The 21,337-nt window shown below is 48.2% G+C and overlaps 1 protein-coding gene across 1 annotated transcript in view; it reads right to left on the bottom strand.

Moving 5' to 3' along the window:
* Nucleotides 1–21,337, bottom strand: part of POLR1D (RNA polymerase I and III subunit D) — a 28,610-nt gene that overhangs the window by 5,249 nt on the left and 2,024 nt on the right. Inside the window, exon 2 of the mRNA XM_075337367.1 lies at nt 6,878–6,952. Within this exon, the coding sequence (XP_075193482.1) occupies nt 6,878–6,952 (75 nt within the window). The remainder of the gene's footprint in view (nt 1–6,877; nt 6,953–21,337) is intronic.

The raw sequence follows: 21,337 nt of genomic DNA on the forward strand, positions 1-21,337 counted from the left end.
GTATGGAGAGGGTGCATCTGACTAGTGGGAGTAGTCTCACTCAATACAGGTGTATGGAGAGGGTGCATCTGACTAGTGGGAGTAGTCTCACTCAATACAGGTGTATGGAGGGGGTGCATCTGACTAGTGGGAGCAGCCTTGCTCAATACAGGTGTATGGAAGGGGTGCATCTGACTAGTGGGTGCAGCCTTGCTCTTTACAAGTGTATGGAGGGGGTGCATCTGACTAGTGGGTCCAGCCTTGCTCAATACAGGTGTATGGAGGGGGTGCATCTGACTAGTGGGAGCAGCCTCGCTCAATACAGGTGTATGGAGGGGGTGCATCTGACTAGTGGGAGCAGCCTTGCTCAATACAGGTGTATGGAGGGGGTGCATCTGACTAGTGGGAGCAGCCTTGCTCAATACAAGTGTATGGAGGGGGTGCATCTGACTAGTGGGTGCAGCCTTGCTCAATACAGGTGTATGGAGGGGGTGCATCTGACTAGTGGGAGCAGCCTCGCTCAATACAAGTGTATGGAGTGGGTGCATCTGACTAGTGGGAGCAGCCTCACTCAATACAGTTGTATGGAGGGGGTGCATCTGACTAGTGGGAGCAGCCTCGCTCAATACAAGTGTATGGAGGGGGTGCATCTGACTAGTGGGAGTAGCCTCACTCAATACAAGTGTATGGAGTGGGTGCATCTGACTAGTGGGAGCAGCCTCGCTCAATACAGTTGTATGGAGGGGGTTCATCTGACTAGTGGGAGTAGTCTCACTCAATACAAGTGTATGGAGTGGGTGCATCTGACTAGTGGGAGCAGCCTCGCTCAATACAGTTGTATGGAGGGGGTTCATCTGATTAGTGGGAGCAGCCTTGCTCAATACAAGTGTATGGAGGGGGTGCATCTGACTAGTGGGTGCAGCCTTGCTCAATACAGGTGTATGGAGGGGGTGCATCTGACTAGTGGGAGTAGTCTCACTCAATACAGGTGTATGGAGGGGGTTCATCTGACTAGTGGGAGTAGTCTCACTCAATACAGGTGTATGGAGAGGGTGCATCTGACTAGTGGGAGTAGTCTCACTCAATACAGGTGTATGGAGAGGGTGCATCTGACTAGTGGGTGCAGCCTCGCTCAATACAAGTGTATGGAGAGGGTGCATCTGACTAGTGGGAGTAGTCTCACTCAATACAGGTGTATGGAGAGGGTGCATCTGACTAGTGGGTGCAGCCTCGCTCAATACAAGTGTATGGAGAGGGTGCATCTGACTAGTGGGAGTAGTCTCACTCAATACAGGTGTATGGAGAGGGTGCATCTGACTAGTGGGAGCAGCCTCGCTCAATACAGGTGTATGGAGGGGGTGCATCTGACTAGTGGGAGTAGTCTCACTCAATACAGGTGTATGGAGAGGGTGCATCTGACTAGTGGGAGTAGTCTCACTCAATACAGGTGTATGGAGGGGGTGCATCTGACTAGTGGGAGTAGTCTCACTCAATACAGGTGTATGGAAGGGGTGCATCTGACTAGTGGGAGCAGCTTCGCTCAATACAGGTGTATGGAGAGTTTGCATCTGATTAGTGGGAGCAGCTTCGCTCAATACAGGTGTATGGAGGGGGTGCATCTGACTAGTGGGTGCAGCCTTGCTCAATACAAGTGTATGGAGAGGGTGCATCTGACTAGTGGGAGTAGTCTCACTCAAAACAGGTGTATGGAGGGGGTTCATCTGACTAGTGGGAGCAGCCTTGCTCAATACAAGTGTAAGGAGGGGGTGCATCTGACTAGTGGGAGCAGCCTTTCTCAATACAAGTGTATGGAGGGGGTGCATCTGACTAGTGGGAGCAGCCTTGCTCAATACAAGTGTATGGAGGGGGTGCATCTGACTAGTGGGAGTAGTCTCACTCAATACAAGTGTATGGAGGGGGTGCATCTGACTAGTGGGAGTAGTCTCACTCAATACAGGTGTATGGAGGGGGTGCATCTGACTAGTGGGAGTAGCCTCACTCAATACAAGTGTATGGAGGGGGTGCATCTGACTAGTGGGAGCAGCCTTGCTCAATACAAGTGTATGGAGGGGGTGCATCTGACTAGTGGGAGTAGTCTCACTCAATACAGGTGTATGGAGGGGGTGCATCTGACTAGTGGGAGCAGCCTTGCTCAATACAAGTGTATGGAGGGGGTGCATCTGACTAGAGGGAGCAGCCTTGCTCAATACAGGTGTATGGAGGGGGTGCATCTGACTAGTGGGAGCAGCCTTGCTCAATACAAGTGTATGGAGGGGGTGCATCTGACTAGTGGGAGCAGCCTTGCTCAATACAAGTGTATGGAGGGGGTGCATCTGACTAGTGGGAGCAGCCTCGCTCAATACAAGTGTATGGAGGGGGTGCATCTGACTAGTGGGAGTAGCCTCACTCAATACAAGTGTATGGAGGGGGTGCATCTGACTAGTGGGAGCAGCCTCACTCAATACAAGTGTATGGAGGGGGTGCATCTGACTAGTGGGAGTAGCCTCACTCAATACAAGTGTATGGAGGGGGTGCATCTGACTAGTGGGTGCAGCCTTGCTCAATACAGTTGTATGGAGGGGGTGCATCTGACTAGTGGGAGTAGTCTCGCTCAATACAGGTGTATGGAGGGGGTGCATCTGACTAGTGGGAGTAGTCTCGCTCAATACAGGTGTATGGAGGGGGTTCATCTGACTAGTGGGAGCAGCCTTGCTCAATACAAGTGTATGGAGGGGGTGCATCTGACTAGTGGGTGCAAATTTGCTCAATACAGGTGTATGGAGGGGGTGCATCTGACTAGTGGGTGCAAATTTGCTCAATACAGGTGTATGGAGGGGGTTCATCTGACTAGTGGGAGCAGCCTTGCTCAATACAGGTGTATGGAGGGGGTGCATCTGACTAGTGGGTGCAAATTTGCTCAATACAGGTGTATGGAGGGGGTGCATCTGACTAGTGGGTGCAAATTTGCTCAATACAGGTGTATGGAGGGGGTGCATCTGACTAGTGGGTGCAAATTTGCTCAATACATTTGTGTTGAGTTTAGCCTTGCACACTAGTTGGGTTCTGGCCGGGAACATGCATTGCGCACATCTGCGGTCACGTGACCACCGTTCCCGGCTCAGAAACCGGCAAATTGTCGCAGCGCACAGTGCATGTGCTGGGAGGATTCATAAGTCTGCAGTTACATAGAGTGATATGTAGAGTCACTGCAAAGATAATTTTACATCAGACAAGCCCTTTAAAAAAACCCTCACAAATATATTCACCTTTCCTTGTGTCTCATGATAGTTCCCTTGCCTGGTAAGCTGCCATGCTGGTCTCTGTATCACGGTCTCCTGTGATGACGTTTGTCCTGTCTGACTGCTGCAGAAGTCATCACAAGAGTCTGCAATGTACAAAGATCGGCAGGGGAACAGGCAAACGTTACCTGGGGAGCCAAGTATAGGTTTGTGGGTTTTTGTATCCCTATTCACACCGGCATATCTACAAGCTCACGGTTTAAGCAGTAATTTTACCCAGAACATCAGCTCCAAAATTCATATCAAGGTAAGCACTGGTCTTTGTAAGAGACCTTAAGGCCCCCATACACATTAGGCTAATTTTGGCTGAACCTGCAATAACAAATTTGGCCAACAATTTAATGTGTACCGGGGTGCCGGCCGACTGATGGTCGGGAGAGATGTCAATCGCACGTCAGATTTTGGAATTTGCATGAGATAAGCCATCGGCTAACGTGTCAGTCAGCGGCTTCCTCTTAGGCCGGTTTCACACATCTGGCTTTTCGACGGTTTGCCGGATTTGGCACACGCCAGTACAATGTATACAGTACTATGGCAGCGCCGCAACGTCCGGGTCACATGCTCCGCTCACATGACAGCATGTGACCGGAGCTTGTCGCGCTGCCATTGTACTGTATACACTGTACTGTCGTGTGCCGAATCCGGCAAACCGGCGAAAAGCCAGATGTGTGAAACTAGCCTTAGAGCAGAGGTTCCCAACTCCAGTCCTCAAGGCACACCAACAGTGCATGTTTTCAGGATTTCTTTAGCATTGCATGGGTGTTGGATTCAGCAGCTTTGCAGGTGATTAAATTATCACCTGTGCAATACTAGGGAAATCCTGAAAACATGCACTGTTGGTGTGCCTTGAGGACTGGAGTTGGGAACCTCTGCCTTAGAGAACACAGGAGGGCTCGGCGGAGTGACCGCTCCTGTGTATGGGAGAGTTGGCAAAGATGACTGTCGGCAAACTATTCACTCAAAGCAAAGTTTGGCCGACAGCCGGCTAATACGTATGACCAGCGTTACTCTAAGAAGAGTCACACCTTTAGCTTAAAAATCCACTGGACAAATTAGAAAAAACCTTTTGGAGGTGCACTTCTGGAAGGCCGTGCGGTAAGGAGCTCCCTTCCTCCCGTGGCCCACAAACTGGATGAGAGCTTCAATCAATGCAGCAGTGGTGGAGCGTGCCGGCCAAAGCCTTTTTCTGGTAACAAATACTAAAATTGCGTTTACGATTTATAAGGTAAGAACCATACAACCTACTACACTTTTACATTTTATTTTTTTAGCTAGAAGATCAAAGCAATAACAGAAGATTTAAGACAAGATTAGTGAAGACATGAAAAACAGTAAAAACAATGTAATTTAGTTTCTTAAAGTTGAAGGACCACCAGAACAATTTGGCCCACCATATCCACAGTATAGAAGACACCCGTGGGGTTCAACAGCTGGGACCACCACCAATCCTAATAAGGCTCTGATGTCACCCTGTTGAATAGAGTAGTGGTCAGGCATGTGCAGCCCCCTCCCATCATTGTCTACGAGACTCATGGAGATAGCACTGTACTCACCATCACCATCGGTTCTGCAGCCAATTAATATATCAGTGCTGCACATTGCTGTGTTCAAACAGGTGACCCCAGAGCCCTATTATTAGGACTCGTGAGGGATCCCCCACCATTAGAACCCTTATCACCTATAGTGGAAACCAGAAGTATGTCTCTAATTAACTCAGATGTTGCCAAAAAACCTATCAGAAGCTTCCAAAGACATGACATCATTATATGGGCTGCCCCCTATTGTTTACAAGCATAGTACTCTTAGTGTATGTAAACTTTTGACTTTGCAGAAAGTAATAAAATTACTTTAAATCATTATCTCTCATTATTCTGACATCTGGCAAATATAAATAATTTTGGTTCCTAATTGACCTAAAACGGGAAAGGTTTATTCTGATTTCATGTCAGATAGTGAGAAAAACATGCGGATGTGTCTGTTTAGATAGTGCATGTAAACTTCTGGTTTCAACCGTATCGTATGGATAGGAGATGATTACCTAGGATAGACCCCTAAAAGATACCATAAGATAAAGCAGGTGCTCCTAAATTTTTGAAAAGAATTCTAAACCCAACTTGGTTTTGCTCCAGATTTGTGTCTGGTCTGATAACGGATCGTCTGATCCATCATAGACGCAGCATGGATGTTTGTAGCCACCAGCAATACGAGGGGTTGTTAATAAGTCTTTTGCTTTGTGATCTTTTTTTGTTTCTATGGTAACGAATGTTACATCACATGAAAGCCTTATGTGTCTAATATAGGTTTTCAAAATTTCATGTTTGTTGTTTATGGCAACAGTGTTCTACGCACGCGGGAAAACAAAATGGCGGAGTCTAATGCGATATTCACAGCAACTGAGAGCAGAGGAGGGATAAAATTCTTGTTTCTGCAAGGAAAGTCCGCGAAGGATATTCATGGTGATATGTCGCAGACATTGGGGGATCAATGCACTTCAAATTCAAAAGTTAAGAACTGGGTTGCCAAATTTAAAATGGGCCAATTCAGCACCTATGATGAGGAATGTCCTGGACACCCGAGAGTGGTTGTTGTTCCGGAGATCATCGATGCTGTGCACTACCTCATACTGGAGAATCCACGAATTTCAGCTAAAGCAATAGCAGACGACATGGGGATTTCCCGTAAACGTGTTTGTGTCATTATCCATGAACATTTGGACATGAGGAAGCTTCTGCAAAGTGGGTCCCCAAATGTTTGACAACAGATCAGAGAAGCATGCAAGTGAAAACTTCCCGGTCCATTTGTCAGTGTTTCCGGACTGATAAGAACTCCCTGGATCGACTCGTCACTATGAATGAGACCTGGATTTATTCGTATGACCCTAAAAACAAGAAGCAGTCAAAAGAGTTGAGGCAAAGTGATTCTCCTCGTCCAAAGAAGTTCAGGGTGAAAAAAATCAGCCACTAAGGTGATGACGTCTGTGTTCTGGGATAAGGAGGGTGTGCTGCTAGTGAACTACCTTCAAAAGGGTTCCACCATCAATGCAAGCTATTAGATTGAACTTTTGGACTAATTGAAGGCAGCTTTGAAGGCCAGAATGCACGGCAAACTGTCCAAAGGAATCTTGTTCCTGCAAGACAACGCCACCGCTCACACTGCAGAAGCGACCATGGCAAAACTGGCAGAGCTGGGCGTCCAGCTGGTTGACCACCCACCTAATTCACCAGATTTAGCTCCTCCGACTATCATCTGTTTCTAAACCTGAAGAAATACCTCAGGGGTACTAAACTTCACACCATTTCTGATGCCATGGCTGCTACGGATGCCTGGTTTGAGGCACAACTAAAATCCTTCTTTTTGCTAGGCTTACAGAACTTGGAATACCAATGTAAGAAGTGTGTTGACATCAGTGGAGATTATGTGGGTAAAGCCAAAGACTTATCAACAGCCCCTCATATAAAGGTAGCACCCTGAAGGGTAACTTGGGGGATAGAGAAGCAGAAACACCCAATATCAATGTTCTGGGATGGACGCCTCTTATATGTCATATTTTGTTACTATTGCCTGGAAATAAGATAAAATAAGGTCACAACACAACCTACCAGCCCATTGGCCCCATAGTCTCGGCTCGATCTTTTCCCCTTTTGGCTTCTTTGAGAAGCTCTTCTACTGCTTTCCTGCAAAAAAATAAAATACAATTGTCAATCAGATAAACAGCCCTAAAATATTCTACCAGAAAGCGAGATGCTGCATAAAGCTGCTTCAGACAGAACTGAGGAGACGGTGGTGATCAATGTGTCTCATCGGCTCAGGCTGCTCTCACACCGGACAGAAGCGCTCAGACGTCCAGATCGAGACTTCAAGACGGGAAGAACATTGCTGACAACCACAAGTGTGTGGATAAAGGGCACCAGACCAGGCGACTACTCATCCCACTCCCTCCAGTCACATCACGAGACCTCTGACATTTAGGGAAGACTTGTAACCAGATCAAAAGTGCCCAGTTCTTTCCGCTGTTCAACTGATTCATTTTTTCTTTTTGATCCTCCATTCAGTTCCAGAGATATGATCTTTTTATTTTGTGCTATATTTTGTTTTGTTTAATTTGCCAAGGGGGTGTGTCTATAGACCAATCTGCATAATTATCCTGTAGCACCAACCCCTTGTAAAGACCATAAAAATTAGCACCATATAAATAAAGGTTCAGATCTCCGGAATCACATGGCGAATTTTAACCCCTACCCGACCGTGTGATTTTCCACTTTCGCGCTTTTGTTTTTTCCTCTTCTTCTCCAGTGCCAAAACGTTTTTTTTTTTTTTTCTGTCAACACAGACGTATGACGCTTTGTTTTTTTTTTTGCTGAATGAGTTGTACTTTTGAAACGACACCATCTATTCTATCATGCGATGTGATAGAAAGTGGGAAGAAAAATTCTAAATGCAGCAAAATACCAAAAACAAATGCAATTCCATGATTTTGGGGGGCTTTTTATTTGCAGCTTTTATTATAAAGGACAATCACCTGGATATTTGATTCTCCAGATCTGTATGATTATAGCAAAACCAAACATGCAAAGGTTTTGTTTTTATATATTTAAAAGGACTTTCAGCAGGCTTCTGCAATGTAACCTAAAGACATCATGCTATAAGAGTTAAAACAGGGAATTCAGCCTTGTGTCTGTTACCTCGCAGTCTTATTTTTTTGGTTACCTTCGATGTTAGCTTAAGCCTCTTATCTTTCTCATTAGTGGGTCTCAGCAGCCTGAGAGCTGTAGTCCGACTCCACCCCCCTCTGTGATTAGCAGCTTCAGTTTATGGAAATATGCACTTAAAGCCTGGTGTGGGCGGGGATAGCTCCCAGAGCTCTGCTACATACAAAATCTAAAATCTTTCAGAACGGCTGCACATAGAAATAGAACTGAGACATCGTTGAACTCAGGGCCTCTTTGCCTACATCCTGCTGCTCTCAGATGAGGTAGCAAAAACCTGCTGAAAGATTCCCTTTAAAGGATACATCCTGGACTTAAAAAAACGTCACTAAGAACTAATAGGCAGGGATTTGCTACCTACCTGCCTGTTGTGTCCGGCACAGAATGGTCACAGACCGCTCCTAGTGGCGATTCTGCAGCTTCCGCTGACATGGAGTCAACAGAGCGGCGTTTTTTTTATCCACTCTGCTCTGTAGATGGGGCGGGACAGCCGATGTCATGCTAATTGACAGCCGGCTCCTCTAGTTAAGCAGCATGGAGCCAGCTGTCAATCAGCATGACATTCACAGTCCTTCCCCATCCACAGAGTAGAGCGGAGAAGAAGCCTCCGCTATGTTGATGAAGCCATTGTATCGCCAGCAGGAGAAGTCTGTGAGCCGAAATACAGCGATGGCGGCGGAGAGGTGAGTGAGATCATCCTCTGACGCTGTACAGTCATTAGCATGGTAGCACGCCCACAGTGGTGTACTAACATGCTAATGGGGGTGACTAGCCGGGGAACTACCGCCCAGGGGACTAGTCCCCTAGCTCATTAGAATACGGTAAAAGATCTTTAGAAATACTTTTTCTAAAGATCTCTTATCTATGCTAGTGTATACAGGGACAGTTAGGCAGGGATTAGTAATATGCACCCAGAACTGCTCGTGGTTTTGGGTGCATACTGGACCTGACAGGTTCCCTTTAAAGGGAACCTGTCACCAGGTTTTTCCCTTATGAGCTGCAGCCACCACCAGTGAGCCTTTATATACAGAGCTGTATATAAGAGCCCAGGCCAATCTGTAGAACATAAAAAACACCTTTATTATAGTCATCTATGGGCGGTCCAGTCCGATGGGTGTCGCTGCTCCATCTTGTGTGATCTCCGTCCTCCTTCTACCCAGCCCGTGTGCATGTCATGTCCTGCGTTGTTCACACAGGCCTCCATTGTGCTCTTGCACTTGTGCACTCTGCTCTTCCCGGCTGAGGGCAGATCAAAGTACTGTAGTGCGCCTGTGCAGGCGGTCTTTGAACTTTCCTTGCGCATACGCATTACAGTACTTTGCAGGAGCGCAATGGAGGCCTCTCTGAATAACGCAGGGCGTACGGCGATCTCACGTGATAGAGGAAGCGCCGAACCGAGACCAGCGACACCCATCGGACCAGACCGCCCCCTAGGTGAGTATTATAAAGGTTTTTTACATTAGGCTAGTTTCACACTTGCACTATTTTGACGCAAACGGAATCCGTCAGTAATGTAGTACAGTTCATTTATTTACAGTGGAAGCGCGTTACTATGCCGCGTGAGTGTGTCATGCAGTACCCGCTTGTGTCCACATGGTGTCGCGCTTCCACTGTAAATAAATGAACTGTACTACATTAGTGACGGATTCCGTTTGCGTCAAAATAGCGCAAGTGTGAGTGGGCCCTTATACAGAGTGGCCTGAGCTCTTATATACAGCTATCCAGAATACTGTATATAACAGCTCACTGATAGTGGCCGCAGCTTATAAGGGAAAAACCTGGTGACTGATTCCCTTTAAAAATGGGGGAATAAAGGCAGAATGCTCAGGGCTTAGTGGAAGTAAAATAAGAGCAAAAAATTGGTGTCTACTGATATAGTGACAGGTCATCTTTAGGCATTGTATATTCAGAGATGACCTATTGTTTAATGCAAATATTAATGTGAAACATTGTTTAAGAATTTATGGTATGTGATTAATTATTTTCAGATCACTATCTAAATAATAATAAAAAAAAAAAAAAAAAAAAAAAATCAGGAAAGTTTTCACTTTATTACTGAGCTTTCTGTTCTGTAGGAATCACCAAGAACGATCACGTTTTCATCAGAGGTAGGATTACATCTTCATGTAACAGTTCTATATAACTAATATAGCATTTACTATTCACCATGTCACAGCTCACCTCCTCCCCCTCCCTGTAGAATGTCCTCGTACTAAATCACAAATCATTCCCACAATACTGTCGCATAAAAGTCAATGAGTCGTTCCCCGTTTATTGTTTCCTGTAGGCCCTTTAGGTGGTTGCTGTAAACATGCAGCTCGGGTGAGGTGACCGCCGCAATAATCGCATACAGAAAATACAAACAAAATAAAAACAGACTAGAAAGAAATAACATGAACTTCTCAAAAGGGAAATTGCGACATCTAGAAGGAAAAGTTGTGGCATTATGGAAATCAAAAGATGGATAAATAGGTTACTTCTATGCAAATGATGAAAAAAGTGCATTTGGTGTGGTAGAGCATTCCTCAGATAACCATTCACAACCTCACCGATAGTGGCCAAGGTGGAAATGTGGGGATTTCTGCACGTTGCGCTCATACAAGATACAGAATAAACTTAAGATGTCTTAAATATTTTTTTTTACATTTTTCCATTATTTGCATATGTCGTAATTAATGTGTCTATTCATCCTGTGATTTCCATAATTCCACTACAGATATCTTCCAGGACGCATGAAAGTATTTTGCACTCTTCCTTATCATCATGTTTCCTCCATCTTACTCATCTCCCCTATCCAATCTATAAGACATCACACTCTCCCCAGTAACCGAAGTCTGCTGCCTTGGAGTAACCTTGGACTTAGGGGCCCTTTGCACACTACGACATTGCAAGCCGATGCTGCGATGCCGAGCGCGATAGTCCCCGCCCCTGTCGCAGCTGCGATATCTTGTGATAGCTGCCGTAGCGAACATTATCGCAACGCCAGCTACACACGCACTTACCTGCCCTGCGACATCGCTCGGGCCGGCGAACCGCCTCCTTCCTAAGAGGGCGGGTCGTGCAGCGTCACACGGCAGGCGGCCAATAGAAGCGGAGGGGCGGAGATGAGCGGGACGTAAACATTCCGCCCACCTCCTTCCTTCCGCATTGCAGGTGGGACGCAGGTAAGGAGATGTTCCTCGCTCCTATGGCTTCATACACAGTGATGTGTGCTGCCGCAGGAACGAGGAACAACATCGTACCGTCGCTGCTGCGAAATTATGGAAATGTCGGACCCTACACAGATCATACGATAACGACGCTTTTGCGCTCATTAATCGTATGTAAAAGGATTCACATACTGCGATTTCGACAGCGACGCCGGATGTGCGTCACTTTCGATTTGACCCCACCGACATCGCACCTGCGATGTCGTAGTGTGCAAAGTACCCCTAAGCCTTGTCCTTAAAACCAAGCTCTTGCCACCTCCAGTCACCTTCAACTCAAAAATATTGCTAGAATCTGTCTCTTCCTCAACCATCAATCTACTAAAATGCTAGTGCATGCCCTCATCATTTCCCGCCTCAACTACTGTAACAACTTCCTCTGTGGCCTCTCTGCTAACTTTCACACCTCTCAAGTCCGTCCTTAAGGCTCCTACACACATTCGTGTCACCGGTACACGTGACGTCCATTTTTACACATGCTGGAGACATTGGCACACGTAGACCCATTCAAATCAATGGGTCTGTGCCCACGTGCGTGTTTTCACATGGATCGTGTGTCTGGGTGGAGCGTACGTTTTGCTGTGTGGGGCATACCTGCGTCCGTGTGTTCCACACGGAGACATGTCCATTTTACTCTGGCAGCACGGGTGTCACACGGACCACACGGATGTGATCTGTGTGACATCAGTGTGACACGTACCAGAGAAAACCACGTTTCTGTGAAATAAAATTAATTTCTACACTCACCTTCTCCAGTCCTGCTGTCTCTGCTGCTGTCACTTGCTTCTGACCCCGGCTCATTATGCTTATTGCATATTCACTGAACCAAGGACCGCAAGCAGCAGCACCGGACACAGAAGCGCCAGGGACTGGTAAGTATGAAAATTTATGGTGTCCGTGTGCTATGTGGATGTCACACGGCTAGCACACTGACAGCACATGTTGAACACACAGACATATGCACCTACACCACGGAGCATACAAAGTCTGTTGCCCGAATACCGTAATCCACCTCTCTCCTCTCTACTCCTCTGCAGATTCCTTCATTGACTCCCAATTCCCCAATGTGTCCAATTCAAGCAATTAATACTAACCTACAAAGCCATCCATAATCTGTCTCCTCCGTATATCTCTGAAATAATTGCTTGATATCTTTCAACAAGTAATATCTAATCCTCCCAAGACCTCCATTTCTCCTCCACACTTCTACGTTCCTCACCCAATTGTCTCCAAGACTTGTCTCGAATACCCCCATCCTCTGGAATTCTGTGCCCCAACACCTCTGATTATTTGCCACATTCAGAACTTTCAGACAGAACCTGAAAACCCATCTCTTACAGCCTGCTATGAGCCCACTGCCACCTCATCACCACCGGAGCTGCTACAACCCGTAACCTAGTGTCTTCCCCCCATTATCCTGTAGACATACCTGTGTTTCGTATGTCACCTCTTCTCATGTACAGCACCATGGAATAAATGATGCTCTATAAATAATAATATTCTAATCAATAAGACAGGTGAATGATACCTGCCAATCCTGCACACGTCCCACCAGGTACCTGTAGAAGTGACGTCCACTTATAAATACAGAAGAGAGCAGCACCGGAATGACCCTTTAACCCTTGTCTGGTGTCAGGGAGTCAATGGAAGGCTGCTTTCACACTACGTTTTTTTAGCATGCGTCATGAACGTTTTTTTTTGCTGTAAAAGCGGATCCTGCTTTTACAGCAAAAAAACGCATGCAAACGCATGTGTTATTTTGCAGGATCCTGTCACTTTAAGTTTATGGACAGGCATTGCAGTCATGTGATCGGAAGTCAGTAGAACTGAACGTGAGACTGGGAGCCGGCTTCTGACAGCTACAGAGGCTCGTAACCAAGGTAAACATTGGGTAACTTGCTTGGAGACCCGATATTTACCTTGGTTACGAGCTTCCGCAGCTGCTAGGAGCAGGGCTGCCTGCTCCCTGCACACGTAACCAACATAAACATTGGGTAATTAAGAGAAGCGCTTTGCTTGGTTACCCGATATTTATCTTGGTTACGAGTGTCCGCAACTCTCAGGCGGGGGAGAGAGAGGAGAGGGAGAGGGAGGGGGAGAGGGAGAGAGTGAGTGAGGGGGAGAGGGAGAGAGTGAGTGAGGGGGAGAGGGAGAGAGTGAGTGAGGGGGAGAGGGAGAGAGTGAGTGAGGGGGAGAGGGAGAGAGTGAGTGAGGGGGAGAGAGTGAGGGGGAGAGAGTGAGGGGGAGAGGGGGAGGGGGAGAGGGGGAGGGGGAGAGGGGGAGGGGGAGAGGGGGAGGGGGAGAGGGGGAGGGGGAGAGGGGGAGGGGGAGAGGGGGAGGGGGAGAGGGGGAGGGGGAGAGGGGGAGGGGGAGAGGGGGAGGGGGAGAGGGGGAGGGGGAGAGGGGGAGGGGGAGAGGGGGAGGGGGAGAGAGGGAGGGGGAGAGAGGGAGGGGGAGAGAGGGAGGGGGAGAGAGGGAGGGGGAGAGAGGGAGGGGGAGAGAGGGAGGGGGGGAGAGGGAGGGGGGGAGAGGGAGGGGGGGAGAGGGAGGGGGGGAGAGGGAGGGGGGGAGAGGGAGGGGGGGAGAGGGAGGGGGGGAGAGGGAGGGGGGGAGAGGGAGGGGGGAGAGGGAGGGGGGAGAGGGAGGGGGGAGAGGGAGGGGGGGGAGAGGGAGGGGGGGGGAGAGGGAGGGGGGGGAGAGGGAGGGGGGGGAGAGGGAGGGGGGGGAGAGGGAGGGGGGGGAGAGGGAGGGGGGGGAGAGGGAGGGGGGGGAGAGGGAGGGGGGGGAGAGGGAGGGGGGGGAGATGGAGGGGGGGAGAGGGAGGGGGGGGAGAGGGAGGGGGGGGAGAGGGAGGGGGGGGAGAGGGAGGGGGGGGAGAGGGAGGGGGGGGAGAGGGAGGGGGGGGGAGAGGGAGGGGGGGGGAGAGGGAGGGGGGGAAAGAGGGAGGGGGGGAGAGGGAGGGGGGGAAAGAGGGAGGGGGGGAGAGGGAGGGGGGAGAGGGAGGGGGGAGAGGGAGGGGGGAGAGGGAGGGGGAGAGAGGGAGGGGGAGAGAGGGAGGGGGAGAGAGGGAGGGGGAAGAGAGGGAGGGGGAGAGAGGGAGGGGGGGAGAGGGAGGGGGGGAGAGGGAGGGGGGGAGAGGGAGGGGGGGAGAGGGAGGGGGGGAGAGGGAGGGGGAGAGAGGGAGGGGGAGAGAGGGAGGGGGGAGAGGGAGGGGGGGAGAGAGACTGATCACCCGAGGCTGGTTTCTGGGCATGCTCAGTAGAGCAAGCAGGATCCTGCCTATCAGCATGCCAGCGTTCACATGCGTTTGCATGCAGTATAGTCAGGATCCAGCAATTTGCAGTATTTGGACGCAGCTCAAAAATACTACAAGTAGCGTTTTTGAAAAATGTTAAACTGCAAGTCGCTGGATCCTCACTATAACGCACGAAAACGCAGGTGAACGCATGTTGACGCGAGTCCATTGAAAATGCATTGAAATGAAAACGCATTTGCACTGGATCCGTTTTTGTGTTAAAAAACGTTCAGGACGCATGTTAAAAAAACGTAATGTGAAAACCGCCTTCATGCAGATTGGTACAACTAGTAATTCTTTTTGCATGCTACCAGACCAGAGTTAAAGGGAACCTGTCACCAGATTTTTCCCTATTAAAACTAAAGGGTGCTTTACACGCTGCGACGTCGCTAGCCATAGCTAGCGATGTCGTGAGCGATAGCACCCGCCCCTGTCGTTCGTGCGACATTTGGTGACCGCTGCCGTAGCGAACATTATCGCTACGGCAGCGTCACACACACATACCTAATCAGCGACGTCGCTGTGACCGCTGAACAATCCCTCCTTTAAGGGGGAGGTGCGTTCAGCGTCACAACGACGTCACTAAGCGGCCGCCCAATAACAGAGGAGGGGCGGAGATGAGTGGCCGTAACATGCCGCCCACCTCCTTCCTTGCGCATTGCCGGTGGACGCAGGTAAGGAGATGTTTGTCGTTCCTGTGGTATCACACACAGCGATGTGTGCTGCCGCAGGAACAACAAACAACATCGTACATGCAACAACAACGATATTATGAAAAGAAGCGACGTGTCACAGATCAGCGATTTTTGATGCTTTTGCGCTCATTGGTGTCACACGCTGCGATGTTGCTACCGGCACCGGATGTGCGTCACTAACAACGTGACCCTGACGATATATCGTTAGCGATGTCGCAGCGTGTAAAGCACCCTTAAAAGAATCCCCTTCTGCAGCTCCTGGGCTGCATTCTATGAAGGTGCACCTTGGATCTAACTCCCCTTCCAGACCCCAAAAATAACTTTATAAAACTTGGCCGTTAGGTATGCTAATTACCATGGTTGGCCAGATGGGTGGGCTCATTTTCTGCTCCTGTCACCCCTCCTGCTGCTGATCGCGATCCTCCTTTCTTGATTGACTGGATGACACCACCGTCATACTCCTCGTCGCATTTTCAAATCTCACGCCTGTGCAGTTATGTCGGCTCAAGCAGGCGCAGTTCGCTCTGCCATATTACGGGCAGAGCAGAAAACATAGCTGTCCTCGCTTGCGCCGGTGAGCTAAATGCGCAGGCGCGAGATTATGGGCGGCGCTGTGGAAGACTTCACCAGCACCATCCTCGTACCTGCCCATAATCTTGCGCCTGTGCATTTAGCTCACCGGCGCGAGCGAGGGCAGCTATGTTTTCTGCTCTGCCCGCAATATGGCAGAGCGAACTGCGCCTGCGCGAGCCGACATAACTGCACAAGGTGATTCTTTTAGTTTAATGGGGAAAAATCTGGTGACAGGTTCCCTTTAAGGCAAAAAACAAGCCAGTTACTATGGGTTTAATTCTATACACACGACATAACAATTTACTTCCCTGATACAGAAGTAGTTAAGAAGTTATTTTTGAAAATGTAAATTTTTTCAATGAATTGATATAACACTTCTTATACTAATCCTGAGCTGCATTTTCAAATTTGTGGCTTCAGTGCAGAAATCTTCCATCATTTTCTGCTGCATTGCTTTTTGTATACTTCTTTTCTGCACATGTGCATTTTTTTATTGCGTTTGAACATTTTTTCACTTGTGGTTTTTCCTACTTTTTTTTTTTTTTTTTTTAAATATAGCAATCCCGGGGGTTCAGGCGTTGTACCCCTGCAATCACCGTCGGGTGTAATCACCGTCGGGTGTCTGGCTGATACAGTCGGGACCCATCTTTCACTGCCTGCTGGTAGTTTAAGCCCCTGAATGCTGCAATCACTGTATTCAGGAGGCAGGGAGAGGGATCGCTTACCTCTCCCTGGCAATCGGTTCCCTGTAATGCGATCATGGGGACCCGATTGCTCCCATGGTAACCCTGGGTAGTCACCATGACGACCCCGGGTTACTGAGCTACGGAGATACTCACACACCATGCTGTATGCACGGTGATTGAGGTAAAATGCTGCAATATAATCCCCTTTAGGCTAGTTTCACACTTGCGTTGAACGGCATCCATTGCATTGCGTTGTGTGACGGATGCAATGGATTGTACAAAACAACGATATCTGCCTTTTTTTTTCTTCTTCTTTACAGTTTTACCGGCGGCAGACTATTGTGAACGATCAGCTGATCACCCGGCTGCCGGGTGATCAGCTGATTGTTTCGGCCGCCGAGAATGTGTGTGGGGGGGGGCGGAGCCAAGCGGGGCCATGGCGCTGAGGAAGTCAGTGCCGAGGGGACTGTATGGCTGGGGACAGTAGTGTGTGTGCGTGCACGCGCGCGCGCGTCTGTGTGTACATGCGGAGTGCGGGAGGCGGCGGAGCCGAACGGAGAAGTGTCAGGCTCCCTGCACACGTAGATCGGGGTAACTAAGCAAAGCACTTTGCTTGCTTACCCGATATTTACCTTGGTTACCAGCATGCACCGCTTAGCGCTGGCTCCTTGCACACGTAGCCAGGGTAAATATCGAGTAACTAGGCAAAGCGCTTTGCTTAGTAACCCGATGTGTACCCTGGTTACATGTGCAGGGAGCCAGAGAGAGCATGCGCAGCGAACTCCTAAGGATTCCGCTGCTCAAAAAACGTTACATGCTGCGTTCCTTCCGCCCGGCGGAAGCAACGCAGCGAGTCGGCCAAGCGGAAGCAACGCAGGTCCATCACTCGCAATCAGTCGTCCATACAAGTCTATGGGAAGCAGTGGAATCCGTTAACGGATTCCGCTGTTTTCCAAAACGGCGGATTGCAATCGAAGGAAAACACCGCAAGGGTGAAACTGGCCTTTGTGATAAAGCATTGCAAGGGATTATAGAAAGGCCAGAAAAAAAACAAAACGCAGAAACAATTGACATGCTGCTGCTATTTTCTGCAACAAAAATCTGCAAGGAAAAAAGAAGCAGCGTGTGTACAGCAAGTCAGGATTCTCACAGACTTTGCTGGGTGATTTTTTCCCTGCAGTATTAATTAAAATCTGCAAGGAATAACATGAAAACTGCACATAGCCTCAGTGTCTGCTCAGAGCGCACTCTGGTATTTGTATTCTGGGAAATCTGGTTATTGTACCAGGGAAAAGTGTTTTATAGTAACAGACATGCGCCGGTAAACAGCCAAATAATGTCTTCATGTAAGGCGACGGGGGGGGGGGGGTTAATAGCCAGTTTCCGACTGCACTTGGCACAGCCGGGTTATTTCCATTTCATAGCATTCCTATTTGCTTTCTCGCCTGTTATTGTCAGGTCTCGTCCATTGTACACTTGTTTGTTTTAGCCGTGAATGTCAAGCATAAACTCTTCACTCAATCTGTGGCGCTGTTCACATCTGTCTCTTTTTGCGGACTGCATGTCCGTAAATAAAAAAAATCACGGAGACGTGTCGGTGTTTGATCAGAACCATGGATGATGATAATAATACAAGTCTAAAACTCCATGATATATAATTTCTATAGCGCCAACATATTGTGCAACACTTTAGGGAATGTGCACACAATCATTGCCCGCTGTTGCCCTGGACGCGGCGGGTCCTGACCTGCAGGGACATGAGCCTCCTCCGCAGGAAACCGCAGCTGCTTATGCCCATGATCCGGGCTCGGACTGTTGTGAACACTCGCGTCTCCGTAGCAAAGACTTGACATGCTGCAGCTCTGGAAGCCGCACCGCAGGTCAGTTTTCACTGCTGGCCGCACGCGCACAGTCAGCATGGGATTTCTATAAAGCCAATCCACTGTTCTTGTACTGTACAACGCAGCATTTTGGATGCAGCTGAAACATGCTGCGTCCAAAACACTGTGAACCCTGATCGTGGCCACGGAGCCTTACAATTCAGATGGGAGATGTACAGACAATATATTCAACAGATACCCAGAGGAGTGATGTCTCGGCTCACAAGCTTACACTCTATGAGACGATTATGTGTAATCCGTCCACTGTCTGGTTTTAACATCGCAGTGGTAAAAGCTTTGGAAATGTTTATATTTTTTGAGTATATGAGAAAATTACTGATGGTAAAAACTCATGGACCAAACATTGATAAAATTGGTCATTTTTTTTTTACATGCAGTATAGGAAAACAAAAGGACATTAGAGTGAGTCATTTTTGGGTATGTGCGCACGCTGTGTTCTGTCAAGTGCAGAAAAAATGCCCCCTCTGGCAGACTGGACAACTGTAAACACTGCGTTTGTAAAAAAAAAATGCATCCAAAACGCATGCATTTTAAATGCATATACAGTGCGGTCCCACTCGGCTCTGCTACATCCCCATATAACATAGCTGGCTGCGAGACAAAGCCACACGATCACAATGAAGTCGGATGAACTTCACCCGATTTCACTGTCATCGCGCGGCTCTGTGTGCCGCGGCCTGATTTACGGTCACCGGTGAAGGACTCACCAGTGACCGCAAATCCCCTGAGTGACTGATGATGAGCCACGCGATCAGCGGTGCCGTCAGGTTACCCACGGCCACAAATCCCCTGAGTGCGGGCACCGCTGACAGCGTGGCTGACTTCAGTTGCTGCATGGAGCTCACAGAGAGTGGTCATGGTCTGTTGCCGCTCGCCGTCAGCTTCCAATGTAGCAGAGTTGAAAGCGTCATGGGACCTCTGTGGATTACGTCGGACCTGGAGGGGTATTGGGGATTTTAATAAAGTGGTGAAAGAGGGTGTTTTTTTTGTCTTTTATTCCAAATAAAGGATTTTTTCGGGTTAATTATTGGGGGTGTCTCATAGATGCCTGCCATGATTAACCTAATACTTAGTGGCAGCTATGGGCTGCTGCCATTAATTCTTTATTACTTAATTCTTTATTACCTCGACTGCCACCGCACCAGAGCAATTCCGGATGAGGCGGGTAGAGTCCCGGGACTGTCGCATCTAATGGATGCGGCAATTCCGGGCGGCTGCTGATATTTTTAGGCTGGGGGGCTCCCCATAACGTGGGGCTCTCCATCCTGAGAATACCAGCCTTCAGTCATGTGGCTTTACCTTGGCTGGTTTCAAAATTGTGGGGGACCGCACGCAGTTTTTTTTTTTTAATTATTTATTTTACTGCACGATTTAGACCCACCCACTGGCAGCTGTGATTGGTTGCAGTGAGACAGCTGTCACTCAGTGTGGGGGCTCATCTGAATGCAACCAATCATAGGTGCCGGTGGGCGGGGGTAAGCAGTGAATACGAGATGGAATAATGAGCGGCTGGCATTTTCAAAAGCTGGAGAAGCTAGTGATGTGTCAGTCGCGAACGATCCGACACAACGATCCGGCTCCCTGCTGTGACTAACAGGAGCCGGATCCCCAGTCAAGGGCACTAAAATCTCTAAACGGCTCTTTTCGCCGCTGAAACCCCGCTCACTCAACAATCTAATTGGTCCCTTGTAGGTGGGCGGGGGTTTAGCCGTGGGTGGGCGGGGGTTTCATCTGCGTTACTATAATCTTAAATATGTGTTCACCTGGGGGGGTGAACACATATTTAATAAGGAGCCAAGAATGATCCAAATGAGCTGGCTCTTTTTGGTGAGCGGAGCCATGGGAACTGGATCGCCAAAAAGAGCCGGACTGCCCATCACTAGGAGAAGCCGCCGGAGCAGGGTGACAGCCGTGCAGCGCCGGTGACAGGTGAGTATGAGAAAGGGGGGTGAGAGGGAGAGAGAACAACCGACAGAGAGAACAACCGACAGAGAGAGACTAACCGACAGAGACCAACAGACCTGCGTTTTGTTTGTCAAAAAAAGCATGCAGAACGCAACAAAAATGCAGTGCAAGCGCACAGCTAAACATTTTGGTTGCGTTTTGACACACCTCATTGATTTCAATGGGTGGAAAATGCAACCAAAAACGCACAAAAGAAGTGACACGCTGCTTTTTTTTAACCCCTTCACGACCGGCCAATTTTACGCTTTCCATTTATTTTTTCGCCATTCTTTTTCTGAGACAAGTAACTTTTATTTTTCAGTCAATATGGTAATGTGAGGGCTTATTTTTTGCGGACCGAGCTGTACTTTTAAATAAAACCATACGTTTTACCATATAGTGTGCTGGAAAAAAAGCAAAAAAATTCCAAATGCTTGAAAAATTGCAAAAAAAAAAAAAAAAGCACTATTGTTTTTTTAGATATTTTATTCACTGTGTTCGCTATATGGTAAAACTGATGTGTGGGTGTGATGCCTGAGGTTGGTTCTAGTTCGTAGATACCAAACATGTATAGGTTTACTTTTATCTATGGGGGTTAAAAAAAAATCAGAAGTTTGTCCAAAAAAAAGTGGCACACGTTTTTACGCCATATTCTGTGACCCGTTACGGTCTCATTTTTTGGGATCTATGGCTCAGTGATGGCTTATTTTTTGTGTCTCGAGCTGACGTTTTTAATGATACTATTTTTGCGCAGATGCTACGTTTTGATCGGCATTTGGATTTTTTTTGCTGCTACGCCGTTTTACCGATCAGATTAATTGATTTTATATTTTGATAGATCGGGCATTTCTGAACGCGGGTGATACCAAATAGGTGTATATTTTTTTAACCCTTTAATTTTCAATGGGGTGAATGGGGGGGGTGATTTGAACTTTTACGTTTTTTAAAACTTTTTTTTATTTTTTTTATTTTACTAGTCCCCCTAGGGGGGCTATGTACATCAACAATTCGATCGCTCTGCCATATCTGCTGATCACAGCTACACAGCTGTGA

This window comes from Anomaloglossus baeobatrachus, chromosome 2 (genome assembly GCF_048569485.1).
Source record: "Anomaloglossus baeobatrachus isolate aAnoBae1 chromosome 2, aAnoBae1.hap1, whole genome shotgun sequence".
In the NCBI taxonomy this organism is placed as follows: domain Eukaryota; kingdom Metazoa; phylum Chordata; class Amphibia; order Anura; family Aromobatidae; genus Anomaloglossus; species Anomaloglossus baeobatrachus.